The sequence below is a fragment of the Phoenix dactylifera genome, chromosome 8, assembly GCF_009389715.1.
Source record: "Phoenix dactylifera cultivar Barhee BC4 chromosome 8, palm_55x_up_171113_PBpolish2nd_filt_p, whole genome shotgun sequence".
In the NCBI taxonomy this organism is placed as follows: domain Eukaryota; kingdom Viridiplantae; phylum Streptophyta; class Magnoliopsida; order Arecales; family Arecaceae; genus Phoenix; species Phoenix dactylifera.
The window spans coordinates 21,332,084-21,354,361 of NC_052399.1; the positions used below are offsets into that span (position 1 = coordinate 21,332,084).

General features: G+C 37.4%; 1 protein-coding gene across 2 annotated transcripts; it reads left to right on the forward strand.

Moving 5' to 3' along the window:
• Positions 1-1,458: 1,458 nt before the first annotated feature.
• On the forward strand, positions 1,459-19,010 carry LOC103709796 (ABC transporter A family member 7-like). Of its 2 annotated transcripts, none has more exons than XM_039129239.1 (18): positions 1,459-1,694; positions 3,121-3,502; positions 3,592-3,671; positions 3,810-3,954; positions 4,602-4,721; positions 4,832-4,959; positions 6,875-7,033; positions 11,917-12,079; positions 12,161-12,286; positions 12,387-12,470; positions 12,602-12,969; positions 14,838-15,038; positions 15,246-15,355; positions 15,482-15,566; positions 16,387-16,515; positions 16,597-16,702; positions 16,908-16,996; positions 18,504-19,010. In XM_039129239.1, exons 1-18 carry the CDS (start codon positions 1,608-1,610, stop codon positions 18,801-18,803), a joined length of 2,862 nt encoding a protein of 953 aa, XP_038985167.1. In that variant the 5' UTR covers positions 1,459-1,607; the 3' UTR covers positions 18,804-19,010. The 2 variants fall into 2 exon arrangements, with proteins under 2 accessions (XP_038985167.1, XP_038985168.1); XM_039129240.1 differs by having other exon boundaries at positions 18,556-18,714.
• Positions 19,011-22,278: the final 3,268 nt, after the last annotated feature.

Here is a 22,278-nt window from a genome sequence, read left to right on the forward strand (position 1 = left end):
AGCCAGAAGGATTAGAGCAGAGGAGTCGAGGAGAGGAGGACTTGATCTATTAATCAATCGGCTTCTCTTCAAAGTCCGAAGGCGAAGGATCGAAGGGTGGAATGGTAGATTCGATCGCCCGTCGCCGCCGCTTGGGATGAGAAGTCGAGAAGGAAGTTGGAGTCTCGGACTCGAAGAGAAGGCTGAGAAGCCGTTAGCCTTCGAGCCGAGAAGGGAAGGGCCGAACTCCGAAAGGGGTTTGCCAGTTTGGGGAGTGGGGACTGGGGGGAGGGAACTCGAGAAGAAGCCGAGAAGGGTTCGGCAAAAAAAAAAAAAAGCCCTGGCAGTGGCCGAGAAGGGGGATAGAAGGGGGGAAGACTTGTCCATTGACCGCTGCTTGTCACTGACCATCTCCCTCACCTGTAGCCAAGTTGTCAGTTGTCGTAACCATCTCCCTCACCTGTAGCCTGTAGGCCGTAACCTGTAGCGTGTCGGAAAGGGCGGAAGGCACTGCAAAGGCGTAGCCAGGCCTCATCGTCGCCGCCTACTGCCTACGGATGTGAAAACTGCGGTGCAGTGGTGAGATGAGCACTGGGCAACGACGTAGCGGGGCCTTCTTCGAGCCGGGGGCCTTAGGCGACCGCCTCAGTCGCCTAAGGCTCGAGCCGGCTCTTCTCAACTGTTATTTGCCGATGCTAGAAAAAAGTATCGGTAAGTTCTCTACCGTGCCTAAATTTTTCGATACTTTTTATTAGCGTTGGTAGATTATGACGATTAAAAACGTCGGTAATGAAGGACACAATTTTCTCGATGCTTTTTGGTAAACATCAATGGAAGCCAAAAATTAGTCGATGCACATAAGCGTCGGGCATATTAGATGACACGATTAAGCGTCGTCGGATCCAATAATAATATGATGGTTATAAACGTCATTAGAAGCTATATATTTCTAGTCCGACCTTCTCAAGCCTCGTCGCCGGTCTCCCCTCCTGCTTTTTGGACGCTTAACCAGCAGCCTCACCATCTTGAGGAGTGAATCCGAAGAATCGATTCTGGATTCTAAAAATCTTTGACTTGACTTTGGCCACCCAGCATCCTAAGCAGTCATCTGGTTTGAATTAAAATATGCTGCTGGTTAAGACTAGAGACAACTCCGAGATCTATTAAGAGATAATCCCTTTAACTATGTGGCCAACTTCGTCGTCTCAGCTGCTTGAAAGAGATTCCGATGTGCTCTCACATCATATCAATCCAATGGTGGAAGATGATAGTATTATCCACAGTTTAGCCTCTCATGAAGCCGAGGCAAGAAGAAATAGAGGTTTTGATGGGAATACGTCATGCAAGTCAACGTGTACTGGCTTCGCTTTGAGATCTGCGCAGCCTGAGGGTATTTTGGAGAATTTAGTTAATGAAAATAGAGGAGGGTGGACATTTCGGTAACTACGTGAAACTTTGTCCTCAACAAAATAGAACGCCTGCCGGGAAAACTCTGCACGTCAAGATTCCTTGTTTTTCTTCCCTCCTTGATGAGATCCCAACGGCTATATTTTTCCCTTCCGCGTCAAGAATTCTTTTTGATTCGGCGGAGTGGGTCTGTGTGTTAAAGAGGGAGAACTAGCCGTTAAATGGATTCTTCCTCTCCCCGTTCTTCCGGGCCTGCGAGCTTCCTCACCCAAACCGACGCTTTCCTGAGGAAAAACCTCGTCTTTCAGGTACGTTGCTCCGAATCCGTCCTCTTCCTGTGCCCACCCCCCCCCCCCCCCCCCCCCCCCCCCCCCACACACACACACCCTTTTCCATCGATTTCTGTGACGTTTTAGCTTCTTGATGTTGGAGGTCTCTATGGTTTTCTTGGGTTTTTTTTTATGTTTCACTGGCGGGGTTTCGGTTCCTGCGTTTATTGATCTTCCCGTGCTTAGTCCGGGTGGTGAATTGGTTAAAAGTTTTGCGAATTCTTGGAGTTGACCCACTTATTTTATACCTTTTTTTTTGATGTTTGGAGATGGGTTGTTGTTTTCAATTTTGTTGGTTTTTTTTTTTTGTGTTCTAATAACTGGGCTTTGATCAAGTGTTTTTCACTTTGAGTCTCAATTAGTGCTTCTTCTTTACCCATGGTTGATGACTTTGAATCACCGATGCGCTTTGCCCTTTCACATGCTTATCGGGATCCTTTATTTTTTAAAAAAATTTAAAAGAAATTTTCTCGTTGGATATATTGTTTAGATTTTAGCCCTTTCGTTGATTTCTTATCATCTTATGGCTGGTAGAGCGGATGCATATTTTTCATGAATTTGATCAAAGATTTATATCCTCTACCGATTACTGTGCCAGTCATGGCTGGTATGATCGTTTGTAAGAGGTAAGCCGATTCGATGGTGTAGCTAAAATTACAAATTCAATTTACGATCAACAACAAAGTCGGAATATTTCAAGAAGAAAAATTAGAATCTTTGAAAGAACAAATTGTCTTTTCAAAATATGCGACTGAGCATCTTCAATTTGGAAAAGCTAATCTTAGTGCCTTCTAGAAGCTGATATAGTGCATTAAACTAAAAGAAATTGGTACAAATAATTGTACTTGTTTAGAACATTATTCCAATTTCTAACACTAGCAGTTAAGTGCATGAGTGGCTGGAAAAAAATCCTTTTTGTTGAGCACCACTTTCTATATATCATGAAGTCAGAGCTTTATGTATAACCTAAAGCTTTTAGGCTTGCATGTGAACAAATAAGACCCTTCTTAAGTTTCAGCTTTATATTTTAAGAGGATATCTGTCATTTGTTTAAAGCTTGTGGTAGAAATTTTATGTAGTAAAGCATGGATAACATTCAACTTAGTGGATTTATAAGCAATCTGCACTATATAGTAGAAAAGATGAGATCTCATGAAGCAGTGTTGCAGATGGTATTATTGCTATAGGAAATTCTTTTGACACCATATCATATTCAACAATGAAGAGTGTCATACTTGTCAATAACATTTATTGCATGCTTTATCGAAAGCTGAGGAATGAACCGAAATCTAATATGGAAAATTACTTAAACAACTTGCCCCATTAGTGTACACATGGCAACTAACTGATTTTCGAACATTATTGCTTGCTATAACGATGCAATCATCATTGCTTGGATTTGCAGATACGCAATCGGAAGTTAACTATTCGAATAATAATATATCCAGTAATCATCTGTGTGTTACTATCTGTCCTGCAATGGGCCATTAACAGTGAGCTAGATAGTCCGAAATATAAATGTGGTTGTCGTTGTGTTGACACGAATGGAAACGGTTCATGTGAGAACGTATGTGGAATTCAGTATTCTACTTCAGACCAGGCAGACAGCTGTGCAATACCAAATCCTGAGGAATGGCCTGCATTATTGCAAGTACCTCGTCCTGAATATCGTGCTGCAGAGGTTGATTTTAGTACATTCACTGACCTGCCAAACAAGTCATGCAGAGACGCACAGTCCTGTCCAGCTGCTGTACTTCTCACTGGGGGGAATCGATCTCTTGTGGATAGTATGTGACTTTCCTATGTTACTTGAAGTTGGAAGATTTATGTTACATTCTAAATCCTGTTGTATGATACTGACCATTAAATTTGTTAGGCTTGGCACTGGACCTGTTTACAAGTTCATCGCCTTCAAATCTCTTAAATTATTTGAGTAATCTGTCGAACTTTATCACAGTAAGTTGTATTGAATAGATAAGTATTTGTCTTCAGAATTTTCTCATTCTTTTATTGTTCACTATAAACTTACTAGATTAAGGCTTATATGTTCTTTTTTATGGTAAAAGGCTTATATGTTGTCTGACAATCATTCAGGGAACGGATACAGTGACCAGAGAAACAGAGTTTATTGAACCTGCTTTTTTCTCTGGTAGACCCGTATATATTGTTCAACCTGAATGCAGACAAAATTATACCCTTACAATTCCCATTCAGATAGCTACTGCCACATTCCAGCAAGGTATTAAACTTCCTGGCCATTTGGAGAGATCATCTAGTTTACTTTTTTCAAATAGATATGCAAGAGCTATGTAACAAAGATACAGAATGCTGCTTTGACTACCAAAAGGCCTCTCTGCCTTACAGTATTACCTCTATTCACTGGGTGATTTTGTAAAAAATTGAAAATGAAAAGGTTATTATTTACAGTGCTAATTCCTTGCATATAGTTCTGGGCCTGTGGCCCATTATTCAGTTTGTTGTCAAATTATGTGCAACCCTGAGTTCATGGGATTGAAGGAAGTATATCGTTTAAGAGAGAAAATCATGTAGATTTTATTCTAATGTACTTTTTGCTCACTGTATTTGCCTTTCGCACCATGAATACATGATATTTAACATCAAAATGCCTCAAAGCTTATGCTTAAAGATGATGAGAACCTTTTTTAAGATTATTTTGAAATCCTGATATACCACCATAAAAATATCCATCCATTTAAATTATTATGTGTTCGACAAATGTGTGCCTATATATAAACTGATTCATAACTATGGCATTTTTACAAATGCATGTCAATCATCCTTGTGCATGCATTTATCCTGTGGAGAACAGTTCTCCATTCAGTGTCATTTCCTTCTGAAATTATCACTTCTAAAATTTTGGGTCAGAGCTGAAGTGTATTCAAGCTTTACCCTTATGGTGCCGTAGCTCCTCAGAGATAAACAATGAACTGTTTAAAGGTTACCGTCTTGGGAACACAGAGGGGGTGATAAATGAAATCATGGGAGGTTAGTCTTTTTCTTCTCTTCTATGAATTGACATGTCTTATCCCCTCTTTTATTTTGCATAGCCAGTGGACATAACTATACTTGTTTTTTTTTTTTTTCTCATTCTGCAGCTTATGATTTCTTAAACTCCAACGAGAAAAGTTTTAATGTGATTATTTGGTATAACTCGACATATAAAAATGCCAGTATGCGTGGTACTCCTCCTGCATTGATGCGTGTTTCACGCTCATTAAATGTGGTGGGTATTGGATGACAATGAATTTGAAAGCTGCCTTTTCTTTTATTTTTCTTTTTTTCCTTTCATAACTTCAGCTTCCTGTTCATTTGAAAGTTCAATTTCAGAACCATATTACAATGATTTTTCTTATTTGTATATGATCAGTTTTCTTTACTTTGGGGCTATCAGGTTATTATAGTCTTACTAATGAATATTTCTAGGATTTTTGTACCCTATTCTAACGGAAGGTTCGTCAAGTGTCAAGATCTCAAAGATCTGTTAAACCACAAGAGAACTGTAGGAGAGAATCAATATATCAAAAGAGAAACATAAGTAAACTATTAGAAAACGGTGCACGCGACAGGCGAACCTCTTGTGAATTCTCATATAGGTGCGGTCTTTTCTTGGGTGGTTTTTTTGTGGTCTTTTTTAGTTGCTTAGCTTATCTTGCATGTTTCTCTGTCTTTGCAATATCAAAATAGACTAGGAGGAATCAAAGTTTTGAAATCTTTGAGAAACCAGATACACCGATATAAGTGCAAAAGTGCAAACTTGAACATATACTTGTAACTTCTAGTAACGTTTCTAGTAGGGTCGGTGGAACCATCTTGAATTGGGCGGTTTCGACCATTCTGAGCCGTATCGGCGGCCTACTGTTATGGTTTTGGCAACGGAAACGAAATCCATTGCCGGAGGCGGAGAAGGAGAAGGAAAAGAGAGAGCGGGCGGGGGAGGGAGGCGCCTCCCTCCCTTCCTCCCCCCCCCCCCTCTCTCTCTCGTTCTCCCTCTCCCCTGCCTCTTCTACTGTGTCGGTATAGATCCGTACCGACTCGTCCCGCCGGAGAACTAGTATGGTGCCCGGTACTGGTTCCGCCGATATTGGTTTCTAGCATGTATGCCCATATTTAGCTTAATTTTGATTAGTTTGATGTAAATAATTTTCTCCTTCAGTAGTCATTTCATGATTGTAGTTCTAATGAAGGTATTTGATATGACAAAAAAAGTAAGAAAGGAGAACTAGCTAAGTTCAAGAGATGGAAAGTCTTCTTTTAGAGCTATGGTAAAGAAACGATATTCATGGAATAAAAAATAAACCATGAAAGAATACTTTGTTTTCAAAATTCAAGCCATACTAAAACTTAAGTGTCATGTATCATAGCAATGATGCTTAAGGGGCATGAGGGTATTCTGTGACATAGGAGATCATACATTGACAGTGAAGAATACGAAGCACTAGTAAAAAATATGCAGCTGGTGCCACTAGTTTGCTCTAGGAAACATTTTAGCTTTAATTGTATTTAGTGGACAGTAGACATGTTTCATATACTCAAAATTGTTTCTATTTCATCTAGGTAAATGTAGCATCTTCAGCAACACCAAAGACACTTTTATTAAACTTATGTATTGCACTTTCTTTGGAAAATCCAAAATATAGAGTAAGATAAAGTATACTATAGATATTATTATATTAGATTAAACAAATAAAATCAGAGACCAAAAGCTGAAGGTCAAAAGAGTTAGAGATGTTCTGGGAATGAAGATAATAATCAAACCCACCCAAATGAAATATTTCTTGGCAGGTTCAGTCCAGTTTGACCATTTGTTGACTTTTATCTACCTAGTGCCTATTAATCCCTTTTAAAATATTTTTCTTGCACAACAACTCAATCCTTATTCTTGTGTAGAATTAAGTTGAAGTGCTGATTGCTGTACCTATTGGTGGAAGTTCTTCTGAAGTAGATCTTAGTTATATAGCCAGCCTTTTGCATTCAGTTGCTTCTTCATGAAAACATGACAATGGAATTACTTGCATTTAATGCCTGTTCTTGTTCATTCTAAAACTTTCTTATGTACTTCTTGTTGTCATTTTTTTTTAAAAAATATGGATTTGGAGACTATAATAAATCTTGAACCCCCTCTTTACAATCTTGTATAGGTTTCAAATGCCTACCTCCAGTTCGTAAAAGGTGCAGATTCGAAGATGCAATTGGAGTTTACTAAGGAAATGCCTAAACCAGCTAATCGACTTTCACTTGATTTTTCTTCTCTTCTTAGTGCTCTTTTCTTCCAGTGGATTGTGGAACTACTATTTCCGGTAAGAAGTAGGTCTTGGTTTTGTGGTCTTTAAATGCCATTTTATTCATGATTTGTATTTCTGGTGTGTTACTAGTATTGGCATTTACATGAAAAGACCTCCGCAACTAGATACTTCTCATTGTTAATATTGTTAAATTACCATAAGGTGTTTTCGGGGTGCATTAATTTCCAATGCACTAATTAGGGGCCATTGTTTGGTGCAATGGTAAAATGCTTGGCCTGACGGGTGCAATGGTAAAACGCTTGGCTTGATGAGTGCAATGGCATAGATTTGAGTCCTGGGGTAGCCACTTTGTGCAAAAAATGCCAAAGCTTTGGTCTGCTCCCAAGATCATCCTAGATTGCTAGGATCGTAATTGTATAATAGCCCTTTTGGCCCTTTTATCTTGAACAAATTGCATGAACATTCTTCTTATATTAATAAATTTAGCCTAATATTTTGGTAGGATTGAGATGTTGCTGTAACGTTATTTATGGCCCCCTTCTTTATGGATGACCTATGTTGTGTGTGTGTGTGTGTGTACCTATATATATCTTATGTCAATCTTCACATTTGCATGGTGTATGTAGGAATGAGGATGTTTTAAGATATAAAAGCCATTGAAACTTATACCTACTTCTTACTTGTTTTGAACTAAGGTTTGTCGAACCGGCACCAAGACACCGGTCGGCGATCGGTATGGTTCGGTACTGGTTCGAACCAGACCGAATCGGAAGTGCTGGTTCACGGACTGGCACGCCCTAATTTATATTTTTTTCGTAATTATCTCTCTTTTCGAACTTTTTCTATAAATTTAAGCCTAATTTGATGTTTTTTTTGTTGTTTTCTTGATGTCTTTTTTATGTTTTTTGATATTTCTATGATCTCGGTATAAGCTAGATGATGCATCTTATTGCTTCAAAATGATACAAATCATAAAATGAACAATATAAATCATTGCCATAGCCCCGCAGCGGGGGTCGGTTTGCACCGAATCCAAGTCGAACCGGACAGAACCGTCCGATTCCGACTGGTTTCGGCTAGTTCCGGTTGATTCTGGCCACATCCAATCAACCAGCCCCATCGGAGACTGGGTCGGCTTGGTTAGGCTGAACCGGCTGGTTCGGCTTGGTTCAACAATCCTTGTTTTGAACTCTATATAAATTGTCAATGTTGCATGACTAACCTGAAAGCAATAGAGAATAGATTGAACAAAGGGAGCGATATAAAAGATTTTGTAACTAAGTCTTGTCACACATCATGTATATATGTATATCTGGGCATAGTGCAGATTATAAGAAAAAAAGATGGTAGAACTCCTTAATGTTATTCACCTATAGAAAACTTGTGTGTATGCAGACGTTGTATCTTGTTACTATAACCTTGAGGAAGCAATTAAATGGTTCTAGAAGGAACATAATAGAGTGCAAATTTCTTTTCCTTGGTCTTATCTCCTCAAAAATATGATTAGGTTTGATTACATTGTTCTAGTATGGAAGACATAATTGTCAAAGTTTAGATTGTTGCTATCATCACCTTTGTTCTTCTGAAAGATATATCAAAGCTAAATGGCCTAGTTGCAATGCCAAATGTAACCTGATGTTTTACTTAAGTGCTTGAATGGAGAGCCAAACATTATTTTTGGGTGCACCTAAAATCAAGATCTATAATCTTGGTACCGAATATTATACCAATATATTACCAGTTTAGTATGATATAGGTCAGAACAGGTATACATTTCGTATCGAAACAACTCTTGAACCAGTTTTCTCACTTTAATCTTGGTACACCTCGGTATGGGTCAGTATGGGCCTGTACCGACCCAAATATGATTTTTGTACTAGTTTTGACTTGATACCCATACTGGGTGGTTCGGGGTAATACGACGATCCTTGCCTATAATAGGTAATGAAGCAAAAAATCTTGATAATTGATACTCAGTCTTGGAGCACCTTATCTCTAGAGCATCTACCATAAAACAAACCCTGCATGGGTGTTATCATGATTTTGACATGGATCGTGCAAATAACATCATAGTTGGTCGGTGTAAGTAAGATTTGGTATTATAAAGGTGCCATATTGGATACTTTCTTGTATCTGTGGCATAGAAAGGATAACTTTGTGTTCGGATGATTCTTAGGTGGCGGGTACATAAGCTGCCTTTGGTTTCCCATGTGAAATTGTTAGAGGTACTTATAAGCATAACTACATTTACATAGGATCATGTGATCACCTTGTTGAGAAACTTAGCACCTATAAGTTGTGGAAGTTACTAAGCCCTTTTATTGTCAAACACTTGATGGATCATCTTCTTAAGATTTTTTATGGATATATAGTCACTTTCACTGGTTTTGGTATTGTGAAAATAAAGGAGCAATTCTACAGGGCTAAGAGAATGATTAGAGATGCCTTATTTATTCCCTACGTGCATGACATTCATGCAAAATATGTTGTAACATGCAGTGGGAGTTGAAACCATTTATGACTTTGCTAAGGTAAGTTTGCGCATATAGTTATCATTTTCAGCAAAATTTAGGCTGTTGTTTAATGTACTTATTTGACCAGGCTATTCAGGAATATATATTCTTCTGCATTTATTTGAAAAAAGGCTATTGGAATGGTGTAGCAAGTACTAGAATAAGATGTAGACTTAATTTTTCTTTTTACTGTAGACAGATATTTGAAGCCAACTCCTTAATGCTGGTTCATCATCTCGCAACCAATCAGATCTGTACCATTCAATTGATCTATCTAGTTTTCTTTGAATAAAAGTATTCATCTGCATGACATCATCTCTATCCTTCAAGCTATGTGATAACTGGTATTCGTTAAGCTTTTGGCTCATAGGCTAAAAAAACATGTGAGAGTAATCATGTTATCTGACGGGAGAGAGGAGGAAGCAATTCCTTCAATCTGTTCAACTCAGGCCTCTCGTAGAAAATAATAGAATTGTAAAAGTAGGTTTCAAACCATTTTTGCTTTCGCTAATTTATACTAAAACTGATTTACATTGCACCTACTAGTGAGGTCTGCATCCTCTAATCTGAGACAGGTTCCTCTGAGTTAAAATAGGTTAAAAAATTCCTAAAACAGTTAGTAAGAAATTTATGCTAAGGTGAAATCATCTTGGAGCTGGATCTCGACTCTCGTGTCAACTTTGTCTCTTGTCATGTCACATAATTTCTCTCGAATTGAAAGATATGTTTGATCAAAGTCTTGCCCAAAAAGAAAAGTTTTACTTTGACCTGCCCGCTTTGAGACCGAAATATTGTCGAACCCCCTGTTAACGAGGTGCGATGAATCCCTTAGGAGTCTCGATCGACCCATGGTCAACCTCAATGAACCCGTGCTGCAGTGTTTCCTAGTCCACATGGGCCATGGGTCGAGTCTGCTCTGATACCATTTATAGCAACCTAGGACTTTACTTCAAAATGGCTACCTGAAAGGTATTTTTGAGTTCCTTAGTGTTGTATAAGTACCCAAGATCGTTCTAGTGAATAGTTGATGTGGGACTAACACATGCCCACACGGGTCCTCACAGAGTGGTTGTTGCTTTTAAGCCGACGGATATTTTTTTGGGTAATTTTGCTGGCTTTTAGGTATTTCAATCAAAGTTGGCTGGGTAGGGACCCTTTAAGTTATTTTAGTTGATTGAAGTTACGAAGAACTGAGTAGAAATTCATTACAACCCACCAAAATGCAGGCTGCAGGAATGAAATTTCTCAGTTTGTTTCATGTGAAAAAAGGGATGTGAAAATTAAATAGAGCAAATCATGGCAGAGTCCTAGTTGTGTGAAATTCTACAAAAGATGTAAGAATAGGAATAGGGAGAGAAAATACTAATATGCTATATAGTCACCCAAATTAATTCTTGTCAATTGTATAGATTTTTCACTTGAAAAAGGAGGGAGGAGGGGGGGGGGGGGCTTGAGACAGAATTATGGAGATTTACAATTCTAAATAACCTGTAAAAGATTCAAGAAATTCCTATGCCCTTGACCAATTTTTAATTGGAGAGAAACTTCTTTAGCTTCGGTCTTCCAACATGGCAGCTAATGCTGGCCAAAACACAACTATATCAGAGACTCAGTAGACAGAATGCAAGCAATAGTTTCCACTTCAATTGTCTGACTTGGACATGAATTTGAGACAGACCAAACAAAGGTCATGCTTGGTCACAGAGTTATGCATTTAAAAGTTAGGAAGTAGACTCAGTAGACAGAATGCAAGCAATAGTTTCCACTTCAATTGTCTGACTTGGACATGAATTTGAGACAGACCAAACAAAGGTCATGCTTGGTCACAGAGTTATGCATTTAAAAGTTAGGAAGTAACTTTTGAAACTAAAACTACTTTTCTATGACTACTATGAAGCACAAAGTTTCATCCAGTAGTATGTAATGTTCTTCATAGATTGACATCCTGTTGAACTATCAACTTTAGGTAAGCTTATTTATACGAGTCCAACTTAAATTAGTAGGCTTCACAATTTTTCTTTTAATAGTATAGTGGACATTGTTCCATTTATGGTAACTAGTATTTAGCACATGCTGTGTACATGCCTTTCTTACGGGATGGAGAGAGAGAGGGAGAGTTGTGAAAAAAAAGGGTGCAAGGACAAAAAATAAAAAGTGCAGGCTCTCATGAAATATAATTATTACACAGAGGCAGAGGCTTCATGTTCGTGGAGTCTGGCTTCATGTGTTAAGCTCTTGGAGTTTTTGTATATAGTAGATGCATGGATATTTTTCTCAAGTGTAAATATGATCTTCTTTATGATGGTTGAGCTCAAACATTCATCTTAAATATCACAATTCTTTCTACAGTCCACTTATTCTGATCAATTTTTTCCTGATAGATGATGTAGCTCGTATATAACTAAATTTTGCCTACTGACGCAGGTCATGTTGATTTATCTGGTTTATGAGAAGCAGCATAAACTAAGAATCATGATGAAAATGCATGGGCTTCAAGATGGTCCTTATTGGATCATTTCTTATGTTTACTTCCTTTTCCTATCCTCAGCTTATGTGTTATCCTTTGTGATACTAGGTTCTGTAATAGGTAAGATGATATTTAGTGGACTTCCTGGAGTGAAGGTCATTTTAAATCAAGTAGTTAATTTAAAAGGTTCATTCTATGCAGGCCTAAAATTCTTTACGCTGAATGACTACAGTATACAGTTTGTATTCTATTTCACTTCTATAAACTTGCAGATTGTGCTTGCTTTTCTGACAGCAGCATTCTTTTCGAACGTCAAGACTGCAGAAGGTTTGAAATAACTCAATAAGTTTATCTATCGTAAATAATTAATTCTTCCTGAGACATGACCTGTGATTTTTTTTCTTTTGGTCTATCTTCTTGATGATAGTAATTGGATACCTATATATATTTGGATCGAGCATCATGGCAGGATATCTTCTCCATTTTTTTGTTGAAGATACATCCTTCCCGGGTAAAGTGAAAAGAATTCCTTTTAGTTGATTTTTTCAGCTCTATAGTCCCATTCTTTGTTCTAACTTTCTTTCTGTTTCCCTTATGCCATCTGATGAGCATTTTCTTTCATCTTTACATTTGCTATTTTAGGGAAATGGCTTTTGGTTATGGAGATCATACCTGCATTTTCCCTATATCGAGGGCTTTATGAGTTTGGCCAGTATTCTTTTAATGGAGATCAAATGGGAACTTCTGGTATGCGCTGGGGAGATTTAAATGATAGTCTGAATGGAATGAGAGATGTCTTGACTATCATTGTCATAGAATGGTTGGTACTGCTTCCTGTCGCATATTATCTTAATCAGGGTGCCTCACTGGGCAGGGGAATCAGCAATAACCCTCTATTTTCCCTACAATGCTTTCTGATGAAGACTCCATCTAATCAAAGGTTTAATATTCGAAGACAGGGTTCAAAGGAAGTTTCTGTGGACATGGAAAAGCCTGATATTATCAAAGAAGTAAGTCAAGACTCTGCAAGTGTACAATAATGATGACATGCCCAATGGTGCATTGCAAAGTTCATTTGTTTCTGGCTTGCATATATCATCATTTAAATTCTTGAAATTGTCTGTGGATTGTGGTAGGCCTTATCCAGTTTAGCACAACTTAAAGCAGGATTACAAAGTGACATACATAAGACTAATGTTGTCATTGCCGCGAGCATTAATATTAGACAAGAAGTAGCTGTAGAATGCCACTAGATTACTCCCAATATATTGTCAGAATCTATGTTAAAATTGAAATAAATGTTTAATCCAGTTTGCAGAGACATTTTCCTGTTATGTCCCTAACCTGACTTTAGAAAGCCCATATCATCTGTAGATGGTTTTCGTGCAAGCTAAGAGATAGTTCTCTTTTCTACTCAAACACAAAAATTGCTACTGGTATTCATATATTTATAAACAACTCTAGATGGTTGGTTTATGATTAAACTAGACTTTTGCACATGCCATGCACAGACACAGAACACAGAGTCCTCATGCTGAAAGAATGCCCAATTTAAAGGAAAAGAAATTTGACACTGTACAAAATGCCTAATGGTTTAAAGAAAAACAAAGTCAAAGAGGGACCATTGTGGAGTCACTTGGGGGTGTGGATACAACCCCAAGTATTTCCATTTTATACAGCAGAAGATAGCATCTTTCTACCAACAAAGCAAAATTAAAAAAGATAGCATCTTGCTCGTGCAATCCATGTGGGCATGCTGGAGTGGAGACTCCAAGAGAAGAGCAAGGCCCATTGGAGTCAAAGTGCAGATATACTCAGGGGTGGAGTTGCTCCAAGAGCATTCTCGCTATACTAGTTATATATAGAGATGTTCTCCAACGTGTCTTGAAGTCCACTTAAATATGAAGAACATTTCTTCATTTCTTCAGATTATGCTTTAGGTATCCTGCAATTCGTTTTTCTCTTCTTTAAACCAAAAACATCTTAAACAAGGACTGTTGTTTATCTGTACCTTAATTTATCTACCATATCTACCAGGCTGGCAAGCTTTCCACATGGTACAAGGATGTGTATCTCTGAACCTTGTATTTTCTAATCATTGTTCTTGACACAAACTAATACATAGTGCTAAAGGGTTGCACCCTACATTTCCAATCTAAAATTGTACCTACTCTTCCTGAATGGTCTTTATGTCTTCTAGTTGCACTGGAAGTCTTCTCCACAGAACTTTCCTTCCATTTCTTCATGAAGAACTGCTATCCTGATTTACAGATTCTGGATGTTGTTATCATAAAAATTCCTTTGGCATAAGAAAGAGGGTCAAAATTTAAGGTAACCCGTATCATATAAGCTTTTAACAATATTACCAACATACAAGGTTCCCGCAATACTGGCAGTATATGTTCAACACTTCAATTATGATGCTAATATGTAAATACAGTTACATACCCCCCTGTAATTTTACCATGAATCTTGAGGTTATTTTGTTTTTAATGTGTAAAGTGGTTATGTAAACTATTAAAGTTGGTTTGTATGAAAAAAAAACTCAAAACTATGTCCATGCACAAGTATAAAACTTTGAAAATTGGTCTATATATTAAAATAAAAAACAAAAGAACTGAATTAAGTATATTTTCTTTGACTATAAGTTGCTAGTTTGAAATCTTTTTCACGGGCTTGCTTATTTTTCCATGTCATTGCATGTCAAGTTTGGAAAAATAAGCTTAACATGCTGGCAGGCTTTGACCAGCATATGGATGGTATAATAGTTGAGGTTTGTAGGTGTTTCTTCCTATCAAACTTATGTAGTCACCTTCTGTTCTCTCAAAGCGTAACTAGTTTTTTTTTTTCTTACAAAAATTATTTCACTTTATGTCAGAGGAAAATGGTTGAACAGCTACTTCTTGAACCTGATACAAGTTATGCAATCATCTGTGATAACCTAAAGAAGGTTTATCCTGGAAAGGATGGAAACCAGGATAAGTTTGCAGTTCAAGGTTTATCTCTTGCCTTGCCACGTGGAGAATGCTTTGGGCTGCTTGGCCCTAATGGTGCTGGAAAGACAACCTTTATCAATATGGTTTGTAGCAAGAATTCCAATTTTACAGTTTAGCAATCAGATTTTTAAACTGCATCTGTTTTCACCAGTACAAACAGGGGAATCAAAAGATTAGTTCTAATATTCTCTATTTTCCCTACTAATAAAACTTTGCTGATCCCAGATAAATGTTATATATACAGTGACCTATATATATTATTTATGTATTTAATTAAATGCAACTTGCAGATGATTGGTCTTATAGCACCCACATCCGGAAATGCATTTGTCCGGGGATTCAACATTCAGAATGATATGGATAAAATATACAGCAGCATGAGTGTGTGCCCACAGAATGAGTAAGAAATGTTCTACTTCCACACGACAAGAATTATACTGATAAAATGAAACTCACATGATTTACTATGATATAACTGATGAAACATGTCTTCTGATTCTTTTTTTCTTTTTTCTGATTAATGCAGCATGCTCTGGGAAATGTTGACAGGTAGGGAGCATCTATTGTTCTATGGTCGATTGAAGAACCTTAAAGGTTCTGCTTTAATGCTTGTGAGTTTTTGTGGCACCTATCATACTCTTTGATTAATGTAGCATGTATATGGTGTAGCTTTCATATGCTATCCATCAGAGGATTAGCACATCCTGAAGCACATATATAGGGCTTTGCTCTCACTTGATGTCTTCTTTTCTTTCTATTTCCATTTAAATTGGGTTTTTTGGGGGTTTCAATTACTAGTAATCGCTAAATATTCCCCTTGATCCTGCTAGTATATGGTAATAAAGGGATACCATGAAGCACATCTCTACTTCATCCACCTTGTTGTCGCCCTATCCAGAGATTTCCTCAGCTACAATGCATTATTTTTAGATGATAAGAATGATTAACTAAGTCTATCTTTGGGCCATCAAGTTCTAACAAATGGTACCTACAGAGCTGCATTGCACTTTGTTTAGTATTGACCATCCTCTAAGACCATATGCTCTACGATGATCTCCATAGTGCCAGTTTACTGATTTGGAGTATCTTTGTTATTTCTGCTAAGTTCCTGCTGCCTGACCATCAATTTATTTCATACCACGTGACATCTTATTGAATGTCAGCATTATCATATTTATCTACAACACGCTTCATAAGGCTGCAGGTAGGTATTGGTTGATCTCGGTACAATTGGTTCTCAAACCTTTCTGTTTTGATCCTATGCAATGTGAAGAGCATGTATTACAGCAAAGCTTAGGGAGCACCGAGCTCGCGTCCATCATGACCTGTTGCATTTTACAAAATGAAAAGAATGAAATAAAACTTGGCATGCATAAATAAGTCAGTTGCCTCTGAAATGATCATGTGCATTCATTTTCCATGATACTGTAGACTGTTGAAGAATCTTTAAAAAGTGTAAATTTGTTTCACGGTGGTGTTGCTGATAAACAAGTCAAGAAATACAGCGGTGGCATGAAAAGGAGGCTTAGCGTTGCCATCTCATTGATAGGGGATCCTGAGGTATGCTCCTAACCTATATGTTTCCTTGTTAATCAATATTCTACTTCATCCTTATTGGTGTATATGCGGCGAATATGCTAGGTTGTCTACATGGATGAGCCCAGTACTGGCCTAGATCCTGCTTCAAGAAAAAAGTTGTGGAATGTTTTGAAGCATGCAAAGCAGAACAGAGCAACTATTCTTACTAGTAATAATCACTGCTTAACCAGTATCCCCATTATGTATGCTAGTGTGAACATTTGATTTATTATTTTTCTGTTAAGTTAGCTGTCTCTATTCAAGAATGTTACGTGGTTGTACCACGTCTGATCATAGTGGCTGGTGACACTATTAGATCAGCCTTTGAAGTTTGAGCACACATTTTCTAAGTTGTCTTTTTTGCTAATTTTTAGCACACTCGATGGAAGAGGCTGAGTTTCTATGTGATCGATTGGGAATCTTTGTAGATGGCAGTCTTCAGTGCATAGGAAACCCAAGAGAGGTAATTTAACAAGTTTCATTGAAGTACTATTATGTCTATCAGATTACTTATCAGTTCATTAGATGTGAACTATGGCCTCCACATATACTTAGGTTATACTTGACAATGAATGATCCATATTTCTTTTCATTGGTAAATCAAAATTTGTTCCATCATGAAATAATGATAATATTGGACACCATCAAAAACATTGTGAACCAGCCGATCAAGAAATTCACTTTTATTGACAAGCTCCAAATGCACCAGCTCCTCTTGTCTATCAGATTACTTATCAGTTCATTAGATGTGAACTATGGCCTCCGCATAGACTCAGGTTATACCTGACAATGAATGATTCATATTTCTTTTCGTTGGTAGATCAACAATTTGTTCCATCATGAAATAATTTGTGAACCAGCCGGTCAAGAAATTCGCTTTTATCGACAAGCTTCAAATGCACCAGCCCCTCTTGGCTAGCCTTTCGTATATTCATGAGTAGCCCATCTTGCATGAATAATTTGAACCTTCATCTCAGAAATAGTACTGCTGGTACACCTAAGAATAATTTTCTATACACCAAATGACAGTTGATTGTAGCCACCCAGAGTATTGTTTGAGTTGCGCCTGCTAGGGTTTTCTACTTCTTCTCTTTGTGCAGGACTTGTCACTCTGAGCCAAAAAAGGATGTTTATTTTGTTAAAAACAGAAAAAAAAAGGGGCTAGGAAAAGACTTAAATTGTTGAGAAGATAGCATCTTATCTAGCATATTCTCATCTGATCACAACCTTATAACACTTTACCTTGTTAAATGTGGTCTATATGTGCCAAAGCTGCCCTGAAAAACACAAGCTGCCATTGAACAATAACTACACACATGAAGAAAGATAATAGGACTTGTCATTAACTATTTCCATCTCATGGCAGCAGAGGAAGCACTGCATAACCAGTGCAGTATTTTCCAGCATTGTGGATGACCATGATCAATAATCTTTTCACAAATACTACACCAAGGAAAAACTATGTATCTAGGAATTGAAGCACCCAAACCCAAGTTTGTGAACAGAGGGCCGTGAAGATGAATGTGACTCAACAAAGTGACAAAACACAAGAAGTAGGCCATGATTCATCCACCCAAATGCTTGCACCAACCTTGCTATATGTGTTATCGACTTCAGTAAGAACATCTAGTAGCATGTTACATTTCTTCATCACCTAACAAATAACAGGCATCTAAATAATCAGGGGCAGCAAACCCATCAAACAAAATGCTTATCAACGAAATATGCTTTGGCTCATGCAATCCTAAAAGAGATTAGGGATTAACAATTAACTTCATTTTCTTCCCTCCATACTATTCTATGTAATTGGTATTACACATATTATATATATTGACTGGTGAGATAATGTCCAGAGCCAAGAAAATTATGTTCTGAAAACTTTTTGCTCAAAATGAAAATGAATAGTTAAACAGCGCATCAACAAAGCAGCATATAGAAAAGAAAATATCTTATGTGTGTTTTTGTGACAGCTGAAGGCCAGATATGGAGAGTCTTACATCTTTACAATGACAACATCTCCAGACGATGAACAAGAAGTGGAGAATTTAGTATTTACAGTGTCTCCTAATGCAAAGAAGATTTATCAGATATCAGGGACGCAGAAATTCGAATTGCCAAAGCAAGAAGTTAGAATTGCTGATGTCTTCTCAGCTGTTGGTAACTTTAAGAGCAAAGTCAGTGTACGGGCATGGGGTTTAGCTGATACAACCATGGAAGATGTCTTCATAAAGGTTGCAAAAAGAGCAGAATTGTTTGATAAGTTGTCATGAGTGGTTCATATTTTCTCCACTGTACATTAGGACAATGTTGATTGTATATATATATATAACATCAGTGTTGATCCGAAGGACAATGTGGATTCAGTTCTTATTGTGTATTTATGTCCAAATTACAGCATCCAATTAACTGTTTGCTGGTTCATATGACATTATGCCATTCTATATATATCGTGAACTAGTACAGATTTGCATTTTTCAGTTTCCATTCTGGAAATTGTTAATACCTAAATGGGGAACCAAACAAGCAGCATCAGTGCATTAGTTAGAGTTTTGACATGAGCATTATGCTTTGATGGCATAAAGTATTCCCTTATGGTGTCATGCTGCTGTGAAAACGCGCCGTGTAAGGTTTACTTGTCTCTTTGTAGCATATGGGGTTTTGCTAGTTGCATTATAATCTCTACTTGCATGTAGAAACTTATTTAGGATTGGAGAACTTGCTTGACATGTCATGTTTTCCCCTTGAGAACAAGAACAAGGAAGCCTGGTAGGAATCTGGTGAAGGGATAAAGGTAGGAATATTAAAAATCACATGTGATGTTTAGTCCCACAAAGAATAACTAGTGAGAGGAAAAATGGTTGATATTGATAATTAAACTCAAAATTTAACAGCTTGAGCTTTTAAGTTGAATTGGTTTCCAACATGTATGCAATCAATTTTTCGTCTATTTTTACCTCTTCATGTATAATAAACTGGCATTGTTTCATAACAATAAATATAAAACAATGTAAAAACAGTTATTGGTAAATGCACATCTCTTTGTTTCTTCCATGATCCCTACCTCTAAGAACTGCATGCCAATATTAGTCAGCTTTAACATCTCCTCCAAATGGTGAAGGTTCTATATCTGAATCTTAAGAGGTGTTACGTTACACACAATTAATTGTTGCAACATTCCTTTGAAAATTTTACTGGTGTTTCCGCAATGAATCTCAGAAAGAGAGTGACACAGATTTCAATGACATCCTAAATTATCACATTTTGATCCTTGCCATTTCCAAAGTTTCAAAAGAAAAATTCTCCTGACACTGGTAAAAGATTCTCTGTATGCTGAATCACAAGTTGCACGCTGCAAGCAGAATAACGATGCTTTGATAACATTCTACGTACAGGCTGCCAATCAAGAGAACAGTAGGAGAAATACAATTATACAAATCAAATATAAGGTTTTCTGTCTGATATCTTAGTGCCGTGTTAGCATCAGAACTTGAAGAAACGGCCAAGCAACGAACTTCTCATATCTGCTAATGTTAGAGGTTGGCATCATTGTTATTTAGTCTATGCTGTTAAGTTTAAAATAACAATCTCCAATTTGCGAATTGAATTCCATAGTTATATGCATGCTAGCGGTGTTCCCACTTTTTTATTACAAGTCAAACAGTTTGCTCTTCTAAATGCTAATTACAATAATATAATTAGCGAAGTATTAGTTGTCTTGGAGCTCCTGGTGTACAATTGGGGTCCAGCAACGAGCATAGGCTATAAAAATTGGATTATTGTTTGCTGGTCTTTTTCAAAATCAAAAAAAAAAAAAAAAATTCAATAATTTTTTTTAACACCAAACATAGTAATGGGCCGTTGTTGGAAATCTTCTGGCTATTATAATAGTATTGTTACTAACTTGGAAGCGATCCCGGTTCCAATTCTGGGAATATTATTATTATTATTTATTATTTATATATTTAAATACAGAGGAAAAAAAAGAGAAAAGGATGGTGATGGTGATGGTGAGAGATAGGGTGGCCTTCAAGGCCAAGCATGTATTTAGAGGGACTAACAGGGCTGCGAATTAGGTGGCTGCCTACGTAGCTAGTCATTCTGAAAGCATCATGTAGGCCGGAGAGGGAGAGTTGCTTCGGACACTTTGTGACCTTTTTTTTTCTGACTTTATTGGGTGTATTTATATTCGGTACGAAATATTTGTCTTAGCAAAAAAAAAAACTCAAAAAAAGAGAAAGATAAGGAGAAGCATAACCATAAATTATAATTACACCACATCTCTGCCCTTTATCATCAAAAAATAATAAAAAATAATTATTCTGTATCTATTGACCCGTATGGAAAATCGCTCCAAAGAAGATCCTATTCCTTGTGATTCTATGGTTTATCTCTATCTCGACAAAAAAAAGAAAGGAGGAGATGGCTCCTGGAGTTGGCGAGAGGGCCGATAGAGAATTTGATCCAACAAACTTTATTTAGATAGGGAATTGGATTTCTTCTTAGTTGTAAGAGTATGTATGTAAAATGTTGGAAGTCGAATTACTTGGGACCTGCCCTGCTTGTAATGTGCCATTGACATGCCACTATATCAATGCTTTGGCGAGTTTGAGCTTACCTATGGTCCGCCAAAATATTGATGCAGCAAAGTGGCTCCATTATGCAAGCTAGTCGCGCGTAACAAATTAGTGACATTAGGAGTATAATTGAGATGATTGAGCTTGGACCTGATCAAGCTTGGTTTGAAATTAATTTGATCTTAACTTTAAGATCAAGCTTGATTTGTTCACGATTATGCTGGGCTTAATTGATAAGATCGATAATTCTAAATTGGCTTGAGATCAATTCCAGCTTCAAGCTTTGGTTACAGTTTGATTTTTAAGTTTAATTCAAGCTTGGTCCTAACATTTAATCGATTTGAAGTAAGAAAAGAATAAAGATACTAAATAAAGCCTTGTTCCAATGATCAATTATCACATAATATATACATAATATAAATATATTCGAGTCATATTGCACAGAGCTTGATCAAACCTAATCATTTTCTTTTTGATCACTTGGCTTGAAATTAATTTGGAGCCAGCTTTGCGTTCAAGCGCGATTTATCAAACACTGAATCAGACTTGGCTCACCCCTGTCATGTTTCTATAGGGAGAACCAAAAATAAAAAAAAATTAAAAAAATAAATCGTCCCACAAGGTACGGCACTCCTTAATCCGACGGTTTTGATTGGTGTATCCATAAAAGGTAAGGAAGAGTTTGAAACACAGTAAAATTAGGATTTCCATAGCAGATATGGACAAAGTTTAGATAAGCGGTTAAGCACTATGATTTATAGGATTTGGATCTCTTTTTACCCCCAAGAATCCGGTTTGCCAACTGCCACCTTCCATAAAGGACGTTTGGAGACTTATCAAAAGCTGGGAGGAGTAGGAGATTCGACTCCGAGTCCGCTTATTCCCCGAAATCGACGCCTTCGGACTCTCGGAGATCAGAACTTTATATCCCCTTGTATCATACGGTTTGGTTTATTCCTTCTCTCTGCTCTCTTTCTGACCTCTCCACTGCCAGGGTTTCTTAGCTCGAGCTTCTGCTACCTCGTCAAGGAAGAACCAGAAACAAAAGGATTCTTCTCTGGTTTTTTTTTCCGTTTCTATCTTGTTCTCGGAGTGAGAGCGAGAACGTTCCCAGGGAGCTTTCTGGCTTGAGAACGTTATAAAGTTTTCTCTTTCTCCATCCGTGCTGCCA

Coding starts and splice junctions, on each gene's coding strand:
- LOC103709796 (XM_039129239.1), top strand. CDS start 1,608: ATGGATTCTTCCTCTCCCCGTTCTTCCGGGCCTGCGAGCTTCCTCACC. Junction 4,722..4,831: donor GATAAATGAAATCATGGGAG/GTTAGTCTTTTT, acceptor CTCATTCTGCAG/CTTATGATTTCTTAAACTCC. Junction 12,970..14,837: donor AGCCTGATATTATCAAAGAA/GTAAGTCAAGAC, acceptor ACTTTATGTCAG/AGGAAAATGGTTGAACAGCT.